At 43.1% G+C, this 21,851-nt stretch overlaps 2 protein-coding genes across 4 annotated transcripts in view; both read left to right on the top strand.

Annotated features, from left to right (window-relative positions):
• ap2b1 (adaptor related protein complex 2 subunit beta 1) overlaps positions 1-9,329 on the top strand; it is a 36,653-nt gene extending 27,324 nt beyond the window's left edge. For all 3 annotated transcript variants that reach the window (XM_083665408.1, XM_083665406.1, XM_083665407.1), the window contains 3 exons: positions 572-658; positions 4,775-4,929; positions 7,402-9,329. In XM_083665408.1, the coding sequence (XP_083521534.1) occupies positions 572-658; positions 4,775-4,929; positions 7,402-7,476 (317 nt within the window). In that variant the 3' untranslated portion in view covers positions 7,477-9,329. The remainder of the gene's footprint in view (positions 1-571; positions 659-4,774; positions 4,930-7,401) is intronic.
• Positions 9,330-12,370: 3,041 nt separating this feature from the next.
• On the top strand, positions 12,371-19,268 carry rasl10b (RAS like family 10 member B; the record flags this gene model as incomplete). Its single annotated transcript, XM_083686210.1, has 3 exons — positions 12,371-12,673; positions 14,857-14,981; positions 18,500-19,268. 3 exons carry the CDS (start codon positions 12,371-12,373, stop codon positions 18,768-18,770), a joined length of 699 nt encoding a protein of 232 aa, XP_083542336.1. The 3' UTR covers positions 18,771-19,268.
• Positions 19,269-21,851: the final 2,583 nt, after the last annotated feature.

Genomic DNA, 21,851 nt, shown 5'->3' with positions numbered 1-21,851 from the left:
AACACTGAGCATGCAGTTAGCTCATCATTAGCCCTTTCCTAGCATTATATTAACACAAAAGAATATGAAGAGTTTCTCTCAGCCAATCTCAAGGGTTCTTGTTCTCACTTAGGTGTAATAGTGTTCTGAGGAGAACTCTACTTTCTGGCTTTAATATTCCTCTCATATCTCACCATAGGCATATGAATGGCGATTTCTAAAATTTGAATGAACCCACCCGTTCAATAACTTCTGAGATTAGTCACTAGTTTGTAATGACTCATATTCAGTTGTGACTTTTACAATGGTAAAGTTACAATACCATGTTTGAAATGCGTACAAATGTTTTAGTTTTTTTCAGTAAGCACATTTTGAAGATACCAGCTAGATTAACAATCCATGACATTCCTGAAAGCAGTCCTAGAACACTGAATTTATAATAATTACTTGAAAATACCCAGATGGAGAAAATTGATGTGGAGTGGTGGTGTGGACGGGGAAGTGGCGTCACCCTTCGGTACACTATGAGCACTTCACAGGAAGTACTTCCCTGCTCGGCAATGGTGTCACACCTATTCTGTTCCCCCCACAGAGCGACAGGTGTTCCTAGCCACCTGGAAAGACATCCCCAATGAGAATGAGTTGCAGTACCAGATCAAGGAGTGCCACTTAAACGCAGGTAGGTGTCTTCGTTCATCCATGAACACATGCATAGTTAAAGAGGATAAGATGTGTTACTTGGTCTCATGACACCTTGAGTCTGGTTTGAAAGAGAACAGATGCTGAACTTTTTTACTCTACTATTTATACTATTTATATTTATACTGCATGTCTATTCTCTTATGTCCCCAACAATCGTCACTGTCCAACCCTTCTCACTTATCTTGCACTATGTCACTTATTGTCTTGTCCTACCTCATTGCACTACTGCGTATTTGTATTATTTGTATTTGTGTGCTGCATTGTCAAGGAACCGAGCCCAAGAATTTTACTCCCTGCACTCGTGTATGAGACGTAACAAATAAACTTGAAACTAAAGAAAACTATGACATGTAATGCTACTCTGTAGGCGCTCCTATGGCATCGGCAACCCTGCTTCCATGCATAAAAAAACACTCTTACAGCTCTATAATGGAAATACACTAAATAATCTATAATAATATATAAATATAATGTGCATTTTGAAGAGGGTCGACCCCCCCCCCCCCCCCACCCCACCCCATTCAATCATTTGAGCTGTTCACATTGTGATTTTAACCTTGACGGCTATTCATATCCAAGCACGACGAAGATTCAGACTTAAACAGCTTTGTTAGCACAAAGGGCTAAAGACACTCGACTCAGTCAACAGACACGCAGAGATTGTACATTTGTTGTGGTTCAGGGTTGGATCAGAGGCCTTTACTCTCTTGTTGCTCCGTGCTCCCTTTTTTATATGACTGGAGTTAGATAAGATAGAGAATGAGTAATAGTATTGGCATTGAAAATTAGAGTAGAAGACTGGGTGGTTTGGAAGTTGGTCACCAGTTTCCTGATCACAATTTGGTCAGTCCACACCTTGTCCACTTTTTGTTTCTGATACATATTGTATGTTTTAGCACTGAAGAAGGATGTTCACACCTTTTGGGGGTTTCTTATCCATTAAGGGCTGGGGATTTTAGTCAGAGAAGAGGTCATTTGATGAGACAAACTTAGTTGTGTGTGCCCAATTCAAGCAACTATATGTGTACTTGTATTAGTTAGGATTAGTTTAATAAGAGGCGTATCTTTCAACAGTAAATATTGTCATGTATCTTTTTTCCCCTCAGAGTGCTCAAATCTGAATCACATGCTGTGAGACCCTCTTTCCTGACATGACTCATCATGTCCCTTGTTTGTATTGATTCTACTTCAGCCAGCCAGTCAGTAAACACAGGGAGCTGTAGAGTAGCTTACTTTCTCAGTTCCTGAGAGCCAAGGGCTACTATGAAACATGGCAGTGTTTTCATATAGTCAAAGAATTCACCTGGCAGATGTGGCCTTTTTGTCCAATCTGCAGTGATGCAGACACACTTTCTCTCACACACACACTCACTCTCTGTCTCTCATTCTCCATATTTCAGTATTTACATTCCAGTATTGCCTCCTCCAACCACTACTGTAAGACGCTCCAGCCCAAGGGCATCAAGACAGCACTACTAATACTCGTGCCCCTTACCTAGGCTCTGATAAGCAGCTTTGGAGTGGGCAAAGTAATGAAAGGATTGAAGGCTCTTTTCATGTTCATCATGTTTCACAGACACACTACGTTAAAAAGGTGCTCTCCATAAGCTCCTTTAGAGAAAGTGTTTTCAGGAAAATGGGGAATGTGTTGGTTTAATGACTTCTGACGCTCATGTACTACCATTCCCAAATGCAATTTTCATCATAGTATATGGTTATATAAGTATTATCAAGCTGAAATCTCACATCTCAAATAAAGCAAATGTTAGGGAGTCTGGAGCATAAGCTTGTATCAAAATCTGTAGCACACCGCCATTTTCTGACCCCATAGAAACTGAGATTGCGGTTGTATCTGAGGTCTCAATCTCTAAAGCTTGACTGACATGGATGACAAAATGAGAAATAGAGGTTTGAATTGCTCCCGAAGGCTGTGTGTGCAATTTTGTGAGCAGCACTCCCATCAAGAACCGTCTATTTTTAGCATAGAGAAATGTTCTCCATCTGCTAACATCTGCTTCTTTGTTTTATTTGCATGAAAAAGCAGCCAAAATGGAGGGGCCTTTTTTGATACTGGAAATAGCACTGTTAGATTATTTTTTATATCAATTCTCTGAAGATTATATAATATTAAAATCTGATGCTGTCATTTTTGTGTTATTTTCTGCCATTATTTTGCCACCTGTGTTTTCTTTTCATTATTGTAAGGGTTATTTTCACCAACTGTTATTGTTTTGTTTTGAATGTGGATAATGAAATGTTGCTTGCTTGTCATGTAATTGAAAGAACAATGACATTACTTCTTAATTGATAAGTTGGAAGTAGAGTAATCATTCACTAGACAAGAGTAATTGCTCATCACTCAAAAAGTGGTTGGATATTCTTTTTAAAGGCTGTTATTAGAGTGAAACACAAACATTTTGCCCTGAGAGGCACTTGACATTGTCAAGCCTCGGCAATCAACACATACACAATCACCTCTTCAGTTACCACAGTTGCTGTACTATTCAAATGTAAATGAAAGAAGACAAAACAAAAACAAGTGCTGCATGTCTTTTTCTCACGCCTGTCAACGAAGTTGGAACAGATCCACCGTAGTCAAGGAGACATGCTACGCCGGCCGCAGAAGCAGCATGTCAATGAAGCAAGCTTGTGCTGCCAAAGCATCTGTATACGCTGCTAGTCTATTCGAGTTTCTGTGCGCATCTCTGAAGGGTTCACAACTGATAAAGTGGGTTGTGCTTTTGATTTCAGCCTCCATGATTGTGTTGTAGGCTAAAAACTACGCTAACTGAATGAAAACAGGACACGTGCTTTGTAGTTTCTCTGAGTAGAAGTTTAAAACAGACTGGGGGAGGAGTCTTGCACACTCTAGACTGAAATATAACAAGGACGAGTCAAATAGAGGAGCATCTGTTCCTGCGCTGCTGGGAATTTGAACTTCCTTATCCCTTGCGGTCAGTCTCTCGTCCTAACACTTGACACTTCTCTCTTCCCTTCTCTCCCTCCACCCGTCCGGCCGTCTCAGGACTCCTCTCAAGGCCCTCAGCCTCACCTATCTCTCCTTCCTACTTTTCCTGAGGGAGACTTCACACAAGCCCCCTCTCAGATCACACCCATACCATGTCCCCTGGTGGCACGGTGGCACGGTGGCACTGGTGCGCTGGACCAATGTCAGGACTGACAGTTGGACGTAGATCACATGGTCAGAGGTGGTGGTAGTTCAGTCAGTGAGCTGGCGTAGTAGCTAGCGAGTAGTCATCCCCCTTCTAGATGTGATGTTGAAGGTTGCCGTAGCTACTGTATCCCTAAAGAGACTGTCCCTGTAGCGAGAGTACACCCTGTACATCCTTAAATATTCAAAGTCTCACTTCACTCTCACTGTTGAGGTTATTCTAGCTGGGTTTAAATCCCTGACTCAATCACTCAACTCTGATCCGTGAAAGTAGCGTCTCTGAAACACAAAGGAATGACTCTGCTCCACTAGTTGTTTTATTAAGCTAATGTAGATATATTAGCAGCACTTCTCCTTGCTGCCCGGCTCATACAGAAACCATTAGGGTTACATTAAGTATGCTGATTGATTGAGAAGGATGCAGCTGATGTAGGTAATGGAAATGGAATAATTTATCAAGCAATGTTTGTATAATATGAATGAAAAGAACAGCTAATGGCTGTCGTTTCTTTTCATGTACTGTTGGTAATGATAAGGCTGTTGTTTCGAATTATATTTTTCATGAAATCCATCTTCTATTTGCTGTATTCAGTCCCCAGTTTAGATAACACAGAGAAGTAACCCTAGAACCTGTAGAAGTGGCTGCCTGAATAGACCAGACCTGTTCAGGAAAGCTAGCAGTAACTCTCGTCCCTATAGAATCCTTTGAATCCCATTGCTCATCCTTTTCACGATTCTCTTTCCTCTCTGCTCAGTTGGAGGCTATAGATAGCCCTATAGATAGCCCTCTCAGACATTATGAAATGTTTATGGCTGAACCACAAATACCAAAACGGTTATCTTTATTTGTCCTGTGTAGCACTGATCTCCACTTGATTGTTCAACTTGTGTACGTGAACCGAATTTGCTTTGGCCCTACAGACACAGTTTCAGGGAAACTACAGAGCAACAACATCTACACCATTGCCAAGAGGAACGTGGAGGGCCAGGACATGCTGTACCAGTCCCTGAAGCTCACCAACGGCATCTGGATCTTGGCTGAGCTCCGCATCCAACCTGGCAACCCCAACTACACGGTGAGAGATGACCTCCAGTCCCTGACCCTCACTCTGCCCCACTTCAACCAGAGCTCTTTTGTCATGCAGGAGATGTCAGGCTAGAGGTTATATCAGTGAAGGATTGCAAAACAGTGTCATGCTGAAGCTGAGGGATCTAGAGAACCGCTCCTTAGAACATCAGGACTGTCACTCTGAGACACGTACTGGGATATCGTAACCTTCAGTTGAACATGGTCACTGCATGACCTTCATGAGTAGGACAAAGGATTCTTAGGTATTATTTGACACCAGAAACAGCCTTTCTCCCTGAAACGGTATCTTCACTTACTCCTCTTGAATGCGCCTCAAGGTCCTCAGTGCCTGGAAGTTGTTCCAAAAGATGTGTTATTATTAAAGTAATGCTAGTTATTGATTTTCTTTGTTTTATAAGCACAGAGCCTATTCCCCAACCACACTGGTGTGTGTTTGAAGGAGCCTGTTCATCATGTAGGGCTCATTGGGAATGGCTTGTCCTCTGGTCGAGTAATGGCTGGCCTTGGAAGCCGACGGTCCGCTTGGCTAGCTTTTACTCCACTAGATATGCTATAGCTATGAGCAAGGGCAACAATAGGACTGAGGCCTAAAGAAAGGTCTGGTAAGGTCTGTGTGTCCAAGCGTCTTTCATTCGTGCCATGTAGATTATATTCAGGTGCATTCCATTGTGTATTTTCTCAGCAATGTCTACCATGAGAAACGCCTTGAGAGAAATACATTTGTTTTGACTACTGTTCTTTAAAGTTAGGATTATGTAACCATTTGTTATGTCACTGTAGACTCTGTCAGAGCTCAGTGCTCCTCTCTCTTTCACAGGTCTCTGTGACTCACATAAAGGTAGTTGTCAGTGACAGTCTTAGAACTCTCAAGCTCAAGGCTCTTCAGACAACCCTGTGCCCAACACAATATCCCAAGGCCATACCATTTACTTCTACTGTACATAATATGCAAGCAATTGGTCTATATTGAAGATATTTTACTAATTGGTTGTGCAAGTGAACCATTGCTTCGGAACACTTTGTGTAGCTTTTAGCAAAATGCCCTGAAAGGGGTGACATTGTAGGGGACAAGGTAAACCATCAATGTCTGGTGGAGCATCAGTACGGTCAGGACTCTTAAGCCTGAACTGGTCTATGGCACACTTTATCCACCCTCTACAGTGGAGATTGAGTGCTGCTATTCCCACCTGCTGCATTGTGCCTCTGAACCATCTAGCCTGTCTGGGTGACTACATTAATCTCCAGATTAGCACCTTTGATAGTTTTACAGGCAGCTGTTCAATCTCTGTTCCTAGATTTCATTACCAGTGCTTTCCCCGGAGGGAGAGTCTGTTTGGCCTGGCTGGCCAAGCTGTCAATCGGCAACTAATTAATTCTTAATGAGAGTTGAGTCTGGGTCCCTCATAGTAGTCGTCAAGCCACAGCCAGGGGAGGATAATAGTGGAACAGGCTAAATTAGTCAGCCTCTGCATTCTAAGAAGTTCTCCCAGAAACTTCATCACATTCTAAAGGGTATTTTAAAGCTTCTTTGTGGCAGTTTTAAATAATCCTATCATATATTTACGATACCTGAAGGCATATATTTACGAGTATAGAAGGCTATAGGCTAGAGATGCAGAGTGAGTGGAAGATATTCTGAACAGGGCTTTCTTTGAGCAGTTTTTATGTGATTCTTTGCCATGATGACTAGTGCATGGTATTGTGTGTTTAGCTTACCATCCATAGGTGAAAACACGACAAAACACTACTAGTTCACACTTGAGTTAAATCATGTAATTATTGATCTCCATTCTTGGTATGAGTGAAAATAGAAATGGTATCTATTCTAATACAAGAGTGTTAGCTCTGTGTTTGACTACAGGCTACATAAAGGATGATATAAAGAATCTCCAAGGACAAGTGTTGGGGCTTTGTGTTCCGGTACATAAAGTCCAAACACATTTCGGGGATAAGCAGCTTTTAAATGTTGCTAAGCCGATGAAAGAATACTCTTAGCCCAGGCTTAGTGCAGAGGCCAAATGGATGTTCAAAAGAGACATTTAAATGGTCAAGGACAGTTCTTTGTGAGGCTAATTTATTGGCATATGCCTCAGACAAATAAATACCTTGGGGACAGCAGCAGTGCTTATCATGGAGCAGAGCATACTGTATGGACTAGGCCAGCATCAGAGAAGGTCTGTTAATGACGATGACAATACATTTGATTTGTAACACACGTTTCATTTTACAATCTCAAAGCACACAGTTGAGTCACGATGTACCAGTCAATGTCATGTCAAGTGTTATTTTTACTCAATTCTATTCCCATTTACTCTTTTTTCTTTTTTTTTATTATTACTGAAATTCTGTGTTAGGGTTAGGATGCCATGTCCCCAACATGCTATTTTTCCTAGAATGTTTACTTTTCCCAGAATTCCCATTTTCCTGCTTACTTACCCCATTCTCTCCTCTCTCACAGCTCTCCTTGAAGTGCCGGGCTCCTGAGGTGTCTCAGTACGTCTACCAAGTGTACGACTCAGTCCTGAAGAACTGAACTCACCATCCGTCCCTCTATCTACCACCTTCCACTACACACTCCCCCACCCCCAAGAACAAACAGCAGCTTTTAGCATTTGTTGTCGTTTATTATTCCATGCCCTTGTTCCACCTCCTCCACCATCTTTACCTCCATGGGAGAATGTGATATCCCCATTCCATCCTAAACTAAATGTCTTAATGTCGTAAAATGTGGTTGATGGTGAATTTCTCCAAAAAGAAGAAGAAATATCATTTATATTCACAAAGCCATGGCTCCACCTCTTTGTACTGTATTTCAGATGTTGGAAAGTGTATATCATATTTGCTTTTTGTTGATTCTTTTTAATGCTTTTCTGCTTCAGTGGTACTGATTTTCCCAACCATTCCTCAAATGAGTGATTGAGTGAGTGGCATCTGCTAAGCTTTTCTGGGGCTGACTACCAGTTGAACCAGTTGCAATGTTTATAGGAAGCAACCAGTACAATTCTGAGCCAAGATGGCGGTAGCTACAGTAAAAGGCGAGAGCAGGGCCAGGGAACATGAAATTGTCAGTTTGCCATGATTTTTAAAGCATAGTGGATGTCATTCTGTTCTCTTTTTCGTAACCACTAGGCAAACTACTATTTATGGTAGCTATTATTATGTGTTTGCTTGGGTCTGTGCCATTCCTTTTTTTATACTGATATTTGCAGCTGATCATTTCATGCCTCCACTCCTTCTCTTATTTCCCAATTCCCAATCTGCCGCAACTGTCAACAGTTATATTTGCATTCCTATATTCCAAATTTTGCTTTTCTGGTTTCAGTGTTGCAGTATTAATATGCCAATTGTGAGTGTGGAATGAGTTGTACATTCTGTAATGCTGTTCTCACCTTACTTTGATTCCAATGAGATATTATGTGTTATGTTTTATTATGTAAGATTGTTATTGAAATTCCATATGCAGCTGTTCATCCAAACAAACGTGAGGCAGGGGCCAAATCTAAACCCTGGGTTAACATCAGTTGATATAGTCATGGTAGGGAACAATCCCATATTGTCATCAATTATGCCAAGTGTATGTATTTGTATTGCCCTGCAGTTAAAATCACCTCGCTGGAATTGCTTAATCCTAAAAGTGAATAATATTTAGTGTATGCAAGCAGCCTAAGGACCAGGGTCACCCCTCTATAATACTGTGCAGTGATGTGGTGTAGTTTGTAGACATGAATATCTCTAGAACTCAAATGAAAGAGTATAGTTAGTATATTACCCTGTAACCCAGAAGTAGTGTGCTTGTACTCCATTACAGTCATAAATTGGCAACATTCCAGTTATGTACCAAGTCCTCATACTTTTTATTTGTAAATATATTCAAACTGATGTGATTAATGCTATCTGTAGGACTAACCAGGCTTCCTAGAACACTGGTAGTTGAGCTCAACATTATCAATCATAAATGGAAGCGGATGTACAGAGCAGTCTCAAGGGTACCAATTATATCTGTGACTATGTTCTTATTTTGTTGCTATACATGCTGATGTGCCTGTGAACCTGCATGGAAGCAGTGTCCATATTGCTCCCAAGAAACCTTCTCCGCTGTCTGTTGACCTCTTTGTCAATATGGCACTTTGCAAATTAAAAGGTCCATTTTTGGCCATCAGTGTCTGTTGGCTTAAGTCCCAGAGTATAATTTGGTGAATTGTTGTATGGCTTTCCCACCAAGTACTGCGTGTGAGAAACATACTTGATGTAATTGCTCATAAACTTATCAGCCAGCAATACAGCCCTGTAGTGAAGAAATGTCATACTCCTCAAATTAGCCTGTTTAAGCTGCCATCACTCCTTGTCACCAGTCACTTTTATTTCAATAAAAACGGTCTGTACTTACGCAGTGTCTATGTAGGCTATGTATGTATGTAATTATTGCATTCTCATTTTGCTCACTCACACCCCGTCTCCCATCAATTTAGCCTTCAGAAGGTTTCAACCTATAATCAACCAAGATATAATATATGAATCGGGTGAAGCACAGCCAAAGGCCATCCACAGCAGTGCGTAATCGCCTAGCCAACAGGCATTGTGTATTCTGAGTGGCCCTCTCAGTCGAGGCTGAAGCATTTCAGAAGCAGCTCCTGAGGTTGCTAAAATCTCAAATTTGAACAGAGAGCAGGTTTATAGAACGCATCATATTATGTGCATTGACTGCCTTTCAAGTCATTACTAGAATTGAGTGTCATATAAGTAGGTCCATAGGCTAAATTAATTGTGGGAAATTCTAATGGAAAAATGTTTTCATTCCAATAAACCTGATTTAGGCTCACATTGTACGTTCAAAAGGCCGTCAGAATGAGTTCTGGTATGTCCGTAGAGAATTACAGGTCTCTGAGTTCACAAAATGCTACATCACACGAGATTGCACCTGCATGCTGAGTGTAAAGGATTGTAAAAGTGACGTGGACTAGACAGGTACATGACACGTGGTTACTTGGCAACAGGGGTAAAAGATACGGTTGCTAAGAAACAGCCGCCTTACTGCCCATCGGTGCAGTGTGTACATATGTTGCGCTTTTAGGCTACTTGAGATTAAATCGGTCGCGCACACAGAAAGCCGTTGGAATATCAATTGATGTGCTTTAGTCATTGGCTTTAATACCATTGTATTACCATTGTACAACCAAATACACGTCATTAGAGATATACGATATATTAGAGATAAACGGTAGTGTTGCTGCATTAAACACTCTATAGGCTGGTTGTGCGTAATCGAACGTGCGTAAAAGTCTGGCCGTGCGCTCCGCGCAATAATGTCCCCAAATACCCTCAATCAGAGTTCTGCCCTCAATTCTCCCAATAGTGTCGCCTACTAGCCTATATGGACACTTTAACATGGTAGCTACTTCAAAAGCAGAGTTAGGGGGTACAACATCTATGGAGTTGTTGATCGACGCCGCCCATGGCCAAGTGAGATGATATATACAGGGTTATTTTTGTTCATCGCAACATTGCTTTCGGCTCATGTTTAAAATTTCATGAGCTGACTCCCAACGTGTTTGAAGAGAGCAGTCTAATTACGGACATATTGATTTCAGGGCCGCCTACGATGTCTGACGGGCGTTTAGACCGCGTACGTCTTCTCCTCTGGGGAGAGTGGGTTGTGTCTTCTTCCCTGTGACTACCTGAACACACTGAACTACTTCTTTATCAGTGGAGAGCCAACGAAGGAGGTAGTCCACCCAGCAGCATCACCCCACAGGTGTATTCACAGCAGCGCCTTGGAATCACATCTCTGCATCGGGCACCGTACCTGCACGCACGGTAAGCATTTAGACGCATGTTTATTATCCTTTTGCAATCTCTAATCATGTCGTCACATGAATAACATGGACTTTATGTAGATGGTAGCTGGATGTCAAAAAAGTGCACTCGTCAGAACTTTTTTATCCTTTCATAAGCATACATGCTTATTTAAAAGTTTGAATGCTGTAGGTATTTTGGACATTTCTATGGTGAATGGAAGTTTGTTCAGCCAATGTTACGAGAGTCGGCTGTCCACCATATAGGACCGAGTGATGTTCAAATCTGTATCTTACTATGTGGTCTTTCGTTCAGAGAAACGAGCTGCATGCTGAGGTGGCTGTCGTTACACGATAATAATGTCCATCCTTTTTTCGGCAACGAGTAGGCTATTTATATATATATATATATATATATATATATATATATATATATATATATACATCATTGCATTGATAGTAACACCGATTCTGTTGACACTTTAAATGACGGGACAGACAAGTAGTAATTAATTGATATACTTTCAGTACGCGTCGCACATGAACATGTTGAATATGACTATCACAATACATATCACTGCTTCACTTTCATGAAATGACCTCCTTTAAAAGGTTTGTTCAGTCACTTTTGATGATGTGCTTGGTACAGTATATAGATGCAATCATTATGTATCTATAACATTATTTAAGATTGGTTTTGTAGTGCATCCTAGTGGCACCTTGCTGGGATGGTATACAAGAAGAGTTTTGAGAAACTGATTGATAAGAATGAAGAAATCTTTCTACAGCGGGAACATTTTTGACTTTTTATGATATACTTATTGTTATTGCTTTTGATAACTAAGTTATCAGCTAAAATGATGAGGAGGAGCATAGTGCAGCTTCAGATATTGGCACAGTGAGAATTTTGTGAGGCATATTGTACAGTCATGAATCTTTTAGTACATTTTCAGTGCCTTATTTTCATTGATGAACCATTTAAAGTTTGAAACTATCAAGTGTAATGCCCTGTTGACTGGAGAGGTATCTGAATAGAGCTGACACTAATGAGGTCAGTGAATGTAGGTCATCTATAGTCTAAAAGAAAGTTTAGTGTAGTCTACATTTTGGTGTGCTGGTTCTGAAATTGCAACTAGAGAGCTGCACAGCACATAAACCACATTTAAGACATTGTCTTCCTTTTAGAATATGAAGAAAGGCTTTGGTACACATTATTTTTTCTTTGAGTTGTCTAGCTGGAACCTTTGGCTTCCACATGACGCTATGCTCCTTCATCTTCAGTGTCCTTGCAACGTTTCTCTTGGTTGCCAAGCAGCCTGGTGCTTTTGTTTTCCTTTTGTAAACTAATGAAAGGGGTACAGTGTTAAAATAAGCATTCAAAAATAGTCTGAAATATCATGTGCTCCAAATAGAATACATTGGGCTTGTTCCTCTATCTTTCTCTCACCTTTTCTCCCCCACTCCCCCTCTGTCCTCCACCCTCCACCCCCCACCCCCCCACCCCCCTCTCCCTCTGCCCTCCCCCAGTGTCCCAGGGGGTGTGGGTGGCCTGTGAATGGGACCGCGTCGTTCCCACCACGACACCCCCCTCTGTGCCCGTGGGGACTATGTGGTGCCCGTGTTTCGCCGGCCTGAATGCACTGGCCCGTGGTTTGCGAGAACAGGGAGGGGGGCGGGGCGGCGGCGGGGGGCCGGGGGAGCCGTGGAGGGGCAGGCATGCCCCCTCCCTTCCGCATCGCTGTGCTGGGGGCGCAGGGAGTGGGCAAGACAGCCGTCGTGCAGCGCTTCCTCCACGATGACTACAGCGAGGCGCCCACCCTGGCCCCCAGCCACGCCCGGCAGGTCCACCTGTCTGCCGCCGTGCTCAACGGCCACGTGCACGACCTGCAGATCACCGACTACCCCGCCATCACCAGCTTCCCCGTCAGCTCTCTGCAGGTAGGTTGCTACTGAATGTCTAATGCCTGGATGTCGGCAAAAGTGTTGAGTTCTTTATGAAGCCAAATAACGTGCTTTAATGTGTGTTCTCATAGACCACTTTATCTCCTGCACACACACACACACACATACACACACACACACACACACACACACACACACACACACACACACACACTGATCTGACAAAAGGCCTCTGCCTATTTAGCCAGCAGCTTTGTCATTGGGGAGAGAAGAGGACAGGCTCTGGAATGTCACATAAAAGGAAGAGTGCTGTTTTATCTCTGCCAGCTCAACTACCTGACATCCTCAGGAGATTAATGTACAGCAGACGAGGCTGATCCATGCATTACAGCCCGTCCTCCGATTTCTACCTCCACCAGCCTCCCCTGATGTAGAGTATACAATCAGCACAGGGATCTGCTGATTGTTGTAAGGTGGACATTAGAGAGGATGTGACTGGGTCCAGAATACTGCTGAAGCACCTTTAAGGCAAAAATGTGGAGAAGCTTTTTATGGTCTGAGAAGTTAGGCTTTTGAATTTACACAAAAGCAATATTGGTTTTATGTTTTGGATTTAACTTTCACCAAAATGTCACACTTTAGATGATTTATGTTTTTAGTTTTTTTGTAGGGTAATCTCCGTTGTAAGACAATCATGAGTGGTGCTTCATCTTGTTGGCCCAATCCCATTTCTTATTTTTACCCCTACCCCTCTTTTTCGAGTGCCCCTCGCTTTTCGACTAACAGAGTTACAAGGGGTAGTGGTTGAAATCTTCCCCTATGAAATGGGACAACCCTCCAAGACCCTGATACGCCATCAGTAGTCGTCCATGGCGTTTACGTAAACAGACGCGGCGAGTTTGTTGCCGGACATTTTGAATCTCACAATGCCATCTTCAGCTGTAGTGATTTCTCTTGCATCGGCTATTGGCATCTCTTGGCGATTTTTTGTTATGCTTGTTATAAAGAAAAGTCTATAATACATTGAAACGACATTAAACTCAGATAATACGATGGTTATCATAATTTTACAATCTTTATTAACGAAGAAAATACTTAGATTTGGTTTTCTTTTGTTGCTTGTGCAGCGTTCGCCACCATCTTGCTGATTATTCGCAAGGCATTCTGGGTGATTTCTCATAACACTCGGTTTTGAGTGTGCCTCTGAGAGACCTCCGTTTGGAGGGCCATGTAGCCCTACCACTTCGCCCTACTCCTCTATCCCAACAAGAATCGGGACACCCTACCCAAACGCGTGAACGCGCAAAATGGAGGGGTAGGGCTAAGTGGTAGGGGCAATGGGTGTATTGGGATTGGGCTGTTGAGTAGTTATGCAAGCACAAACACGCATTCACTCTCCTTCAGTAAGGAACCAATCGAAGAGCAGAAACTGCATTACGAAAAGGTTGAATTCAATAAAGAGCAAATCGTGTTAATCTGTGATATTCATCGGACAGTGGATGCTGCTAATCAATTCAGCAAATGAACAGAACTAACATCATTCTAATGAGTTGTGTGCCTGCGCCTGTGTGCTTGTGTGTGGATGAGAGAGTGAGAGTAGAAGGTGGTCATTGCTTTAGCAAAATGCTTTTCTCTCTCCTCTCTTTACATTTAGTGAGTATGCGGACCCGGAGCTTGGGAAATGTATATTGTATATAATGAATAATGCATAGTTGTAGTGTATGATGTACTTCTCTGGGGCTTGGGACCTGTAGGCTATGTTTGTAGGATGTGAGGGAGGGCGAGTCGCTGGGAGCCTTCCTGTGCCCCCTTGGAGAAATCCTGTCACATATTTCTTACTGCATTGCCTCTTAATATGCTAATTGTTACCCTGTTTTACTTTAGTTTCTTTCCTTGGGGTGAGAGGAGGCGGGGAAATCTACATTTAATTAGTTTCCTCTTATTTCTGTAAAATGTGTGTTTTAAAAGCACTAGATACTAAATATTTTCAAAAGAAGGTGATCATTGTGTGTATACTATTCTCTCTTGCAATGTTTTATCTATCTATCGTAATCTCTACCCTGCTCTGTTCAGATATCCATCACAGCAAGAATAGGTGAAGACTGCTGGTCACAAGTTATTATTTCAAAAGAGAATCCATATTATTCAATAAGTCTCCAGCTAGATGCATGTTTTACTTGATGATAAATGAAGGTCAACTGCTTCCGTCTCTCCTTCAGGAGTGGACAGACACCTGCTGCCGAGGCATCCGCAGTGCTCACGTCTACATTCTGGTCTACGACATCTGCTGCTTCGACAGCTTCGAATACGTCAAGACCATGCGCCAGCAGATCCTAGAGACCAGGTGAGGACACGGCCTGCATGCCAAATAGGGAGCCGCGCTCCGGCTGGCACGTGTCTTTGAACTCAGCGGTAATTACAGGCCCACAATCCCGCAATCAGGGGCCACCGCCGCACAGCAGCAGCCGCCGGCATGAGAATATTTGTTTAACGTTTGGACTGAAATCAACAAGAACCTGAGCACTGTTTGAGTCTGAGACGGTCAAGGTCAAGGGGTCTTCGTCATCAAAGCAGCAGCTCTTGTCTTCCGCTTTGCGTAATTTTCTCTGTCCAGTATCTGTTGGAGGTTGTTGAAAGTGATGTGTGTAGTGGTGAGCAGGATAGGATACCAACGTTTTGAAGACCTGTCTCACTATGATGAAAATGACTCAAGCGACTCACGGTCTTAAAAGTGTTACACATCCAATCTTCCGCTACGGATATCTCACCGTGGTGAAAACATGTCTCGGCACATCAGGCAGTGTTTGAACAAACAAACCCCCTCGGCCTTTGCGGTGAGAAATCGATAACGATTCCTTTCTAAAATCCACACGTAGAGTCAGTAGCGCTCGCTTGCTCTCGAGGGTCAATAGATCTCTCTCAAACTACGCAGCTGTTAAACCAATTCTGTGCCATATAATTAGTCAGAGCAATTAGTTTAAACCATCCCTCCTGGGAGCCCAGATAGTTTTCATCAAACAGACTGCATGTGATATTAATGGGACTAGGAACCGAAGCTGCACGGCGTTGTCATCGACTCCTGTCAGCGTGGGACATCAGGTGACCTGGGCAGACAGATGTGGGATACGTGGTTGTCAGTGGAGTGAAGATGTTTTGTGATTGTCTGAAGACTGCACTGACGTCAACTGTCCGCTCACGAGGTCTCGCGTCAGTGGGTTGTTGGGAGACGGGAGGTGACCTTGGTGACAGACACGTGTTTGAGCTGCAATTAAGTCTGCTTCACACTGCCACCTCCTTCGCACGCACACACACACACACAGAGGAAGAGATGGGGGGTGGGGGTGTTTCATTTGTTCTCCAAATCTGCTACTAGCCCACGGACCAGGCTGGCTGCAGCTGGCTGTCTGCAGTTGGTTGTCTGCCCTTTGCCAAGGAATGCTGTATTTAGGGACCTGTTGAAGTCCGATTATTCAGGAGTAGTATGTGGTACTCTGCAGAGTTTCCAGTTATGTTAACGGTTTAAACACATCATCTTGAAAAAAATTTCCAGGCATTAGCCTTAAACAAACCCATCTCAGCCTTTGGTTTTTTTAGAAAAGTCATTAAGAACTCCCCTCACTTCTGCTAGGACTGTGTTAGCAGTGTCAGTAGCACTGACTTGCTCTCGGGTGTATTTATGTCTAGTCAATGTGTCCCTTCATGCTTTGTGGCCTTCGAAGCTGACGTCACCGCTGTTTTGGAGGCGACAGAAGAGGCGGGGTCTTGGCGGGGTCATAGAGGTGACCTGTAACTGGCATTGATGGATGGGAGGTGCAGCCGTGCCATCACCCCGGTGGCTGCTGTCACATAGTGTGTAAGCGCCAGGATGCCACTCACACACTGACAGCGTCACAGCGCCAAGGCCACACAGAGGCTAATGGTGTCAGCACTCATTCCTGTCATAGCCATTCACCCACGAGTCATTCATGTACTGCATGGGCATGTGCTGCTATGTTGCAATTACATACAAATCATTTTGTAAAATGTCTGCGTTTGAGGCTTTTGCAGGTGAAATCAATGTTTGAGGCAGGGTATGCTTTCAAAATCAATATTTGGAGAAAATGTGTCTCTCTCTCCATCAACTTGTCCCTTATATTGTTATTTAAACATATTCATACTGCTGAAAAGGTCTAGGAGGAAAAAATACAAACCAACAACAAATCTCGGCTTCTCCTTTTAAGGATCTGACAGTCTAGGAAAAGTTATTTCTTTCTTTGGAAGGGAACTGTCACAAGCACTAGTCATCATCTTCGGGAGATAAGGAAGAGACAAAAGCTGTGAATAGAAGCCTGGGGATAGATAGAGGAGAGTGACGGCCCGAGTCTCGCTCACAGATAGCGGACGAGGGACCCTGGGATAGCAGGGAGAGCCTGGTGACAGCTTGTCACCGAGGCTCCAGACAAGTTGAGCCCTTTAGACAGAACAGGAGCACATCAACCAAGCACCGTGGAGCAGGGCAACAGAGAGGGGACACTCCAGTCACACACATCACAGTCTACAGATGCTCTGTGTATATATATATGGTAGATTTAAAGGGATTTAAAACCTTGCCTCTTCTGTCAAGATTCTTAATTAACTTTCTGCCAAGGTGCAGTGCATAAATTAGTCTAAACAGAATAGCCCCTGCGCTTAACCCCCCTACACGACTTCCTGATAAAACATGATTGACAGGGCTAGGGATTTGATTAGTAACAGCATGAAAACCCTTCAGGATATTTCTTTCAGGCTTCTCTTAACTGGAGGTGAAGATAAAGTTCAAAGGTAACACTTTATTTTAGTGAACACATATTAGGCACTCATTTGTCGTTCCTAAGTGCTTTCTACTGAAACCCCTGAAGACATCCCCACACACACACCCACACAACAACGTTATTGGGGGCAAGGTTGGCCTTGAGGTTAAGGAGGCTATCCAGTAACCCCAAAGTCGCTGGTTCAATCCCTGGATGTGAGCCAGTGATTGGAGGATTGCTAACTAACTGGCCAGCTACTTATACAGATGAAAACACTGAATAAAGACCTAATAAATGGCTAGTAATATCCCCAAATTGCCCAGTTAGTTACTTCTTAAGCACTTATAAGTTACAAATGATTGCTTTATAAGTGTTACTGGTACGGGTATGAACCTGAGAGGCTTGGGTTTGTTATTCCTCTCTACTGAATGCTAGTTTACTATTATTACTATCCTTGCTTGTGTGTGTTTGTAGTAAGGTTGTGTCGATATTTGATATGATTGCAGGGGGCAAACCGCATACATAAAGCCTACAGAAGTAGTTAGACATTCATTTTCCCAAACAAATAGCATGTTTGAAATGTCATGCCCAAACCATCCCGAATTCTCTGAAAAGATTCAATGACTTGATTTAAATGACTTTGAGATGATTCAGGCATGACATTTCAAATATGCTAATTTATGGTACCTAAGTATGGATTGAAGTCTGTCCATAGACCCTTTTCAGGGTAAGGAACCAAATATCTAATTTTGTACAGTGTCCCACTTTTTGACAAGGTACATCTAGCTATAAAACATGTCTCTTTGTTTCACCAGACTATTAGCCATACACTATGCGCTGTAGTTCAATCATGTTTGCTCACGCTGGCATTTCTCATTCTCCACCATACAATAAACTATAAACAACATTATCATACTGCATATTACTACAATAGTCCCCCACTATAGGATGAGAAAGAGTACACATTGAGAATAGACAACCAAAATCTGAATACTTTGATTCTTGCAAAACATTCTGGAGAATGGATCTGTCACTTTAGAGACAACAAAAGGTCTGTTTCCTCATGCCACTGTGTGTGTCTCCCTCTCCCCAGGGTGGTGGGCACAGCCGACACGCCCATCCTGATTGTGGGGAACAAACGGGACCTGCAGCGGGGCCGGGTTATTCCACGCCACAACGTGTCGGACCTCGTGAGGAAGAGCTGGAAGTGCGGCTACGTGGAATGTTCGGCCAAGTTCAACTGGCACGTGCTGCTGCTGTTCGGAGAGGCGCTCCGCAGCGTGGGCTGTGCCCGCTGCAAACACGTCCACGCTACCATACGCTTCCAACGCGCACTACGGCGGGAACGCTGCGCGCTCATGTGACTGACCATGATGGGTGGGCATCAGATGCCGCTGGCTGCGTGTCCATTCTTGGACCACCCAAGACTGATCTGAGACCACTACACCACATCATTACAGACCATGTGTTTTACCCTCTGTGGAAAAAAAACTATAGAACTGTGATTCCAGCCCTCTAGTTCTGCTGCTCAATTCAGCCTTGATCAGGAATGGAGGCAAGAGTCTATCTATCTATCTATCTTTGTAAAATGCTACCTTGTATCCTTGACTTGGAGGCAGCTATAACAACCAAAATCCCTGGCAGTGTGATCCTGAACTCATTCAAATGCACTAAAGGAACTTTCCAGCATCTGGTAGTGTTTCCACACCAGACTGATCAACGCATGTTGTGTGACTAACCTGAGCGTTGACTGATGTTTGATACATTGCTGGTGACAAAGCCCCCTCTGGAGTGGAGTTGAGGCTGGCATCTGCTGATGCGGGGGCTGGCAGACGGAGCCTTCAGGTCCTGGAGTTCAGTGATTTCTCTCTCTCTCTGATATCTTTCTTAAAAAGCACTAAAAGTTTGTTTGTACCAGTCAGAGGTTACTGTTTTGTCAATTCCCACCAGAGAACTAAGATAGTCAATGAAAATCTCAGTGAGGTGTCTGTTCCATTTAAACTCTGCTGTGAACTTTTGTATTAGTTCAAGCTCTTAAGCTTTTGGTGCTTGGCAGAGCTCTGTCAAGAAAGCCCATTAAATTTCACCTAGATAAATGTCAAATGCTGTAAACTGCAACTATTGCCAGCACCCATGTTGCAAGTCCTCTCCACCTTTACCTCCTCTCAAACACATTATTGTACAGTCCATCCTAAATCTGCACCTGTAGAAGCCAATCGCCTACTATAAGCGTATACTGTACCAAAAGTCTGACTGACTGTTTTTAGAGAGGTACTGCATTGTGGGGAGAGGTTCAAACTGGAGGAAGGACGTTTTCATACTATCTGCCTGTTTAAAAGAGGTTTCTCTGAAATATGATAAACAGAGCAATAAATGTATGCTTTAATCCTGATAAACTGGTAAAACAACCAGACTGAAATGTGGGCATAAGGGGGGTAACACTACTGTAATGATATACATCTTTGTTCCTACGGTTGAGCTCAGTGTGTACAATATTGGTATCACCTTCCAGCCTGGAGCGCTGAACATGAACACTACAGTACTTTTGAGCGGTTGCCAGTTGGAACAAATTTAGGGCAGTACTGTGAAACGTACAGCGTGTCTTTTATGTTATCAACAATAAATGGTCAGTTGCAGGTCTCGGCTGGATTGTTTCAAATTTAAGTGACAGCCACTGGAAACATAACAGCACTGAACAACTGTAGTGTCCTATGATGTTAACGAGCCTGATCCTGACCTGAATAAAAATGACTTTATATGCTAATGAGCTACCTGCCTCTGTGTCATTATGACGATCTCTCTAGAAATTGCTGTGTTGATATAAGTTATGAATTATGATGAGACCCAGCTCCTAGTTTGTCACATAATTGCGTCATCCTATTCAATACTCCTGCCTATAAGTATTTGATCTGGTCCATGATACACAGCTAAAGTAATGCCACAGCCTTTCTTATGGTGCCATAGAGAGTGCACTGTCAGGCACGGCTGCCCTTCACTTCACTGATTGACTTTGGCTGGCTTCCCTCCACTGCCTCAGCCATAGACTGCTAGACTGAGCATTCCCCTTGCCTTCATTTCACATTCAAAGTCTTTGGAACACTGACAAAAACACTTAGTTCATGGCTACCTGTTCATTGAAGTCTCTCACATCATACCCCCTCTAATGAGGGGAGTGAGAAGAAAGAATTTGCACTAAAACTCACATGGTTAAGATATCCAAGATATCTGAAATACCTGCATGCTGTATTCCAAGACCTGCAATGGAGAGGTATCTAGAATTTCAAGAGTACAGCACAGCAATATGATGAGGGAGGCCATGACTGAAACATCACACATTCCGCCAGCATTAAGACCATGCACTGAAGGGAGTATGTTAACAAATAACACTGTTAGCTGGGAATTAGCAAATGTTTTAATGCTTCATTCAAATCAATTGATTGTTAAACAAACAAAGTGCTTGTGTTTAGAGATTTTTCTGAAGGCATAACCAGACCACATAGGTTGCTTGATATCTGGCATGTCCTAATTGTGTGTGTGTGTGTGTGTGTGTGTGTGTGTGTGTGTGTGTGTGTGTGTGTGTGTCTGTGTGTGTGTGTGTGTGTGTGTGTGTGTGTGTGTGTGTGTGTGTGTGTGTGTGTGTGTGTGTGTGTGTGTGTGCGCCAGGGGAGGCTGGTGGAGGTAGAAATCGGAGGACGGGCTCATTGTAATGCATGGATTGGAATGAGGAATGGTATCAACTCCGATGTATACCTCCACTGGTGTGTGTACATATGTATCTAGGTGCGGTGTTTTCACTGGCGAGCTCCACAGAGAGTGGAGATAATTGGAGGACTGCTGCTTGTCAAGTCTGAGGAGACGAGTGGCGTGACGCGGGAGCAAGCGGGCAGAGGGGAGGAACAAGCACAGCTGCTGTACTGTGACGGGCTGCAGCTCTGACGGAGGCTATTTATAGCTTCAGACTTGATCTCCCCAAGCATTATGCCAGGGGGGTTATTTATATGGCTGCAGTCTGCAGTCGCAAACTCAGTACGCACAAGGTGACTGGGACGGCGAATTTGGGGGATGGAAAGATGCCAATGTAGGGACCGACATCCTGTTTAAAGAGACGGTCACTCCGGAGACAGATGTCAATCAAAAAATAATGCTTATGTTGATCAAAGACTTTTCAGTCATTAACAAAAGTACTAATGTAAGTTAATCATCTGTAATTCAGCTAAGAGGCTAGATATAAAACACATTCATCCTTACATTTACAATTTTGCAGAGCATTATATCTACAAAAAGATTCACTGCAGCTATCAAAAGGGATCTCACCTCAAGTCACCTCAAGAGTGAATGTGCTATATTTTAACCACGTAAAAATCGGTTTTAGAGGGTGTGTCTGAAATCGTAAGCTATTTTCAAGGCCAGATTTTTCACCGCACTTGATGACGCTTGACCTGCTA

This window comes from Argentina silus (assembly GCF_951799395.1).
Source record: "Argentina silus genome assembly, chromosome: 2".
Taxonomy (NCBI): domain Eukaryota; kingdom Metazoa; phylum Chordata; class Actinopteri; order Argentiniformes; family Argentinidae; genus Argentina; species Argentina silus.
Note: the sequence above shows the minus strand (reverse complement) of the source record. Positions and strands in the feature narration are given on the sequence as shown.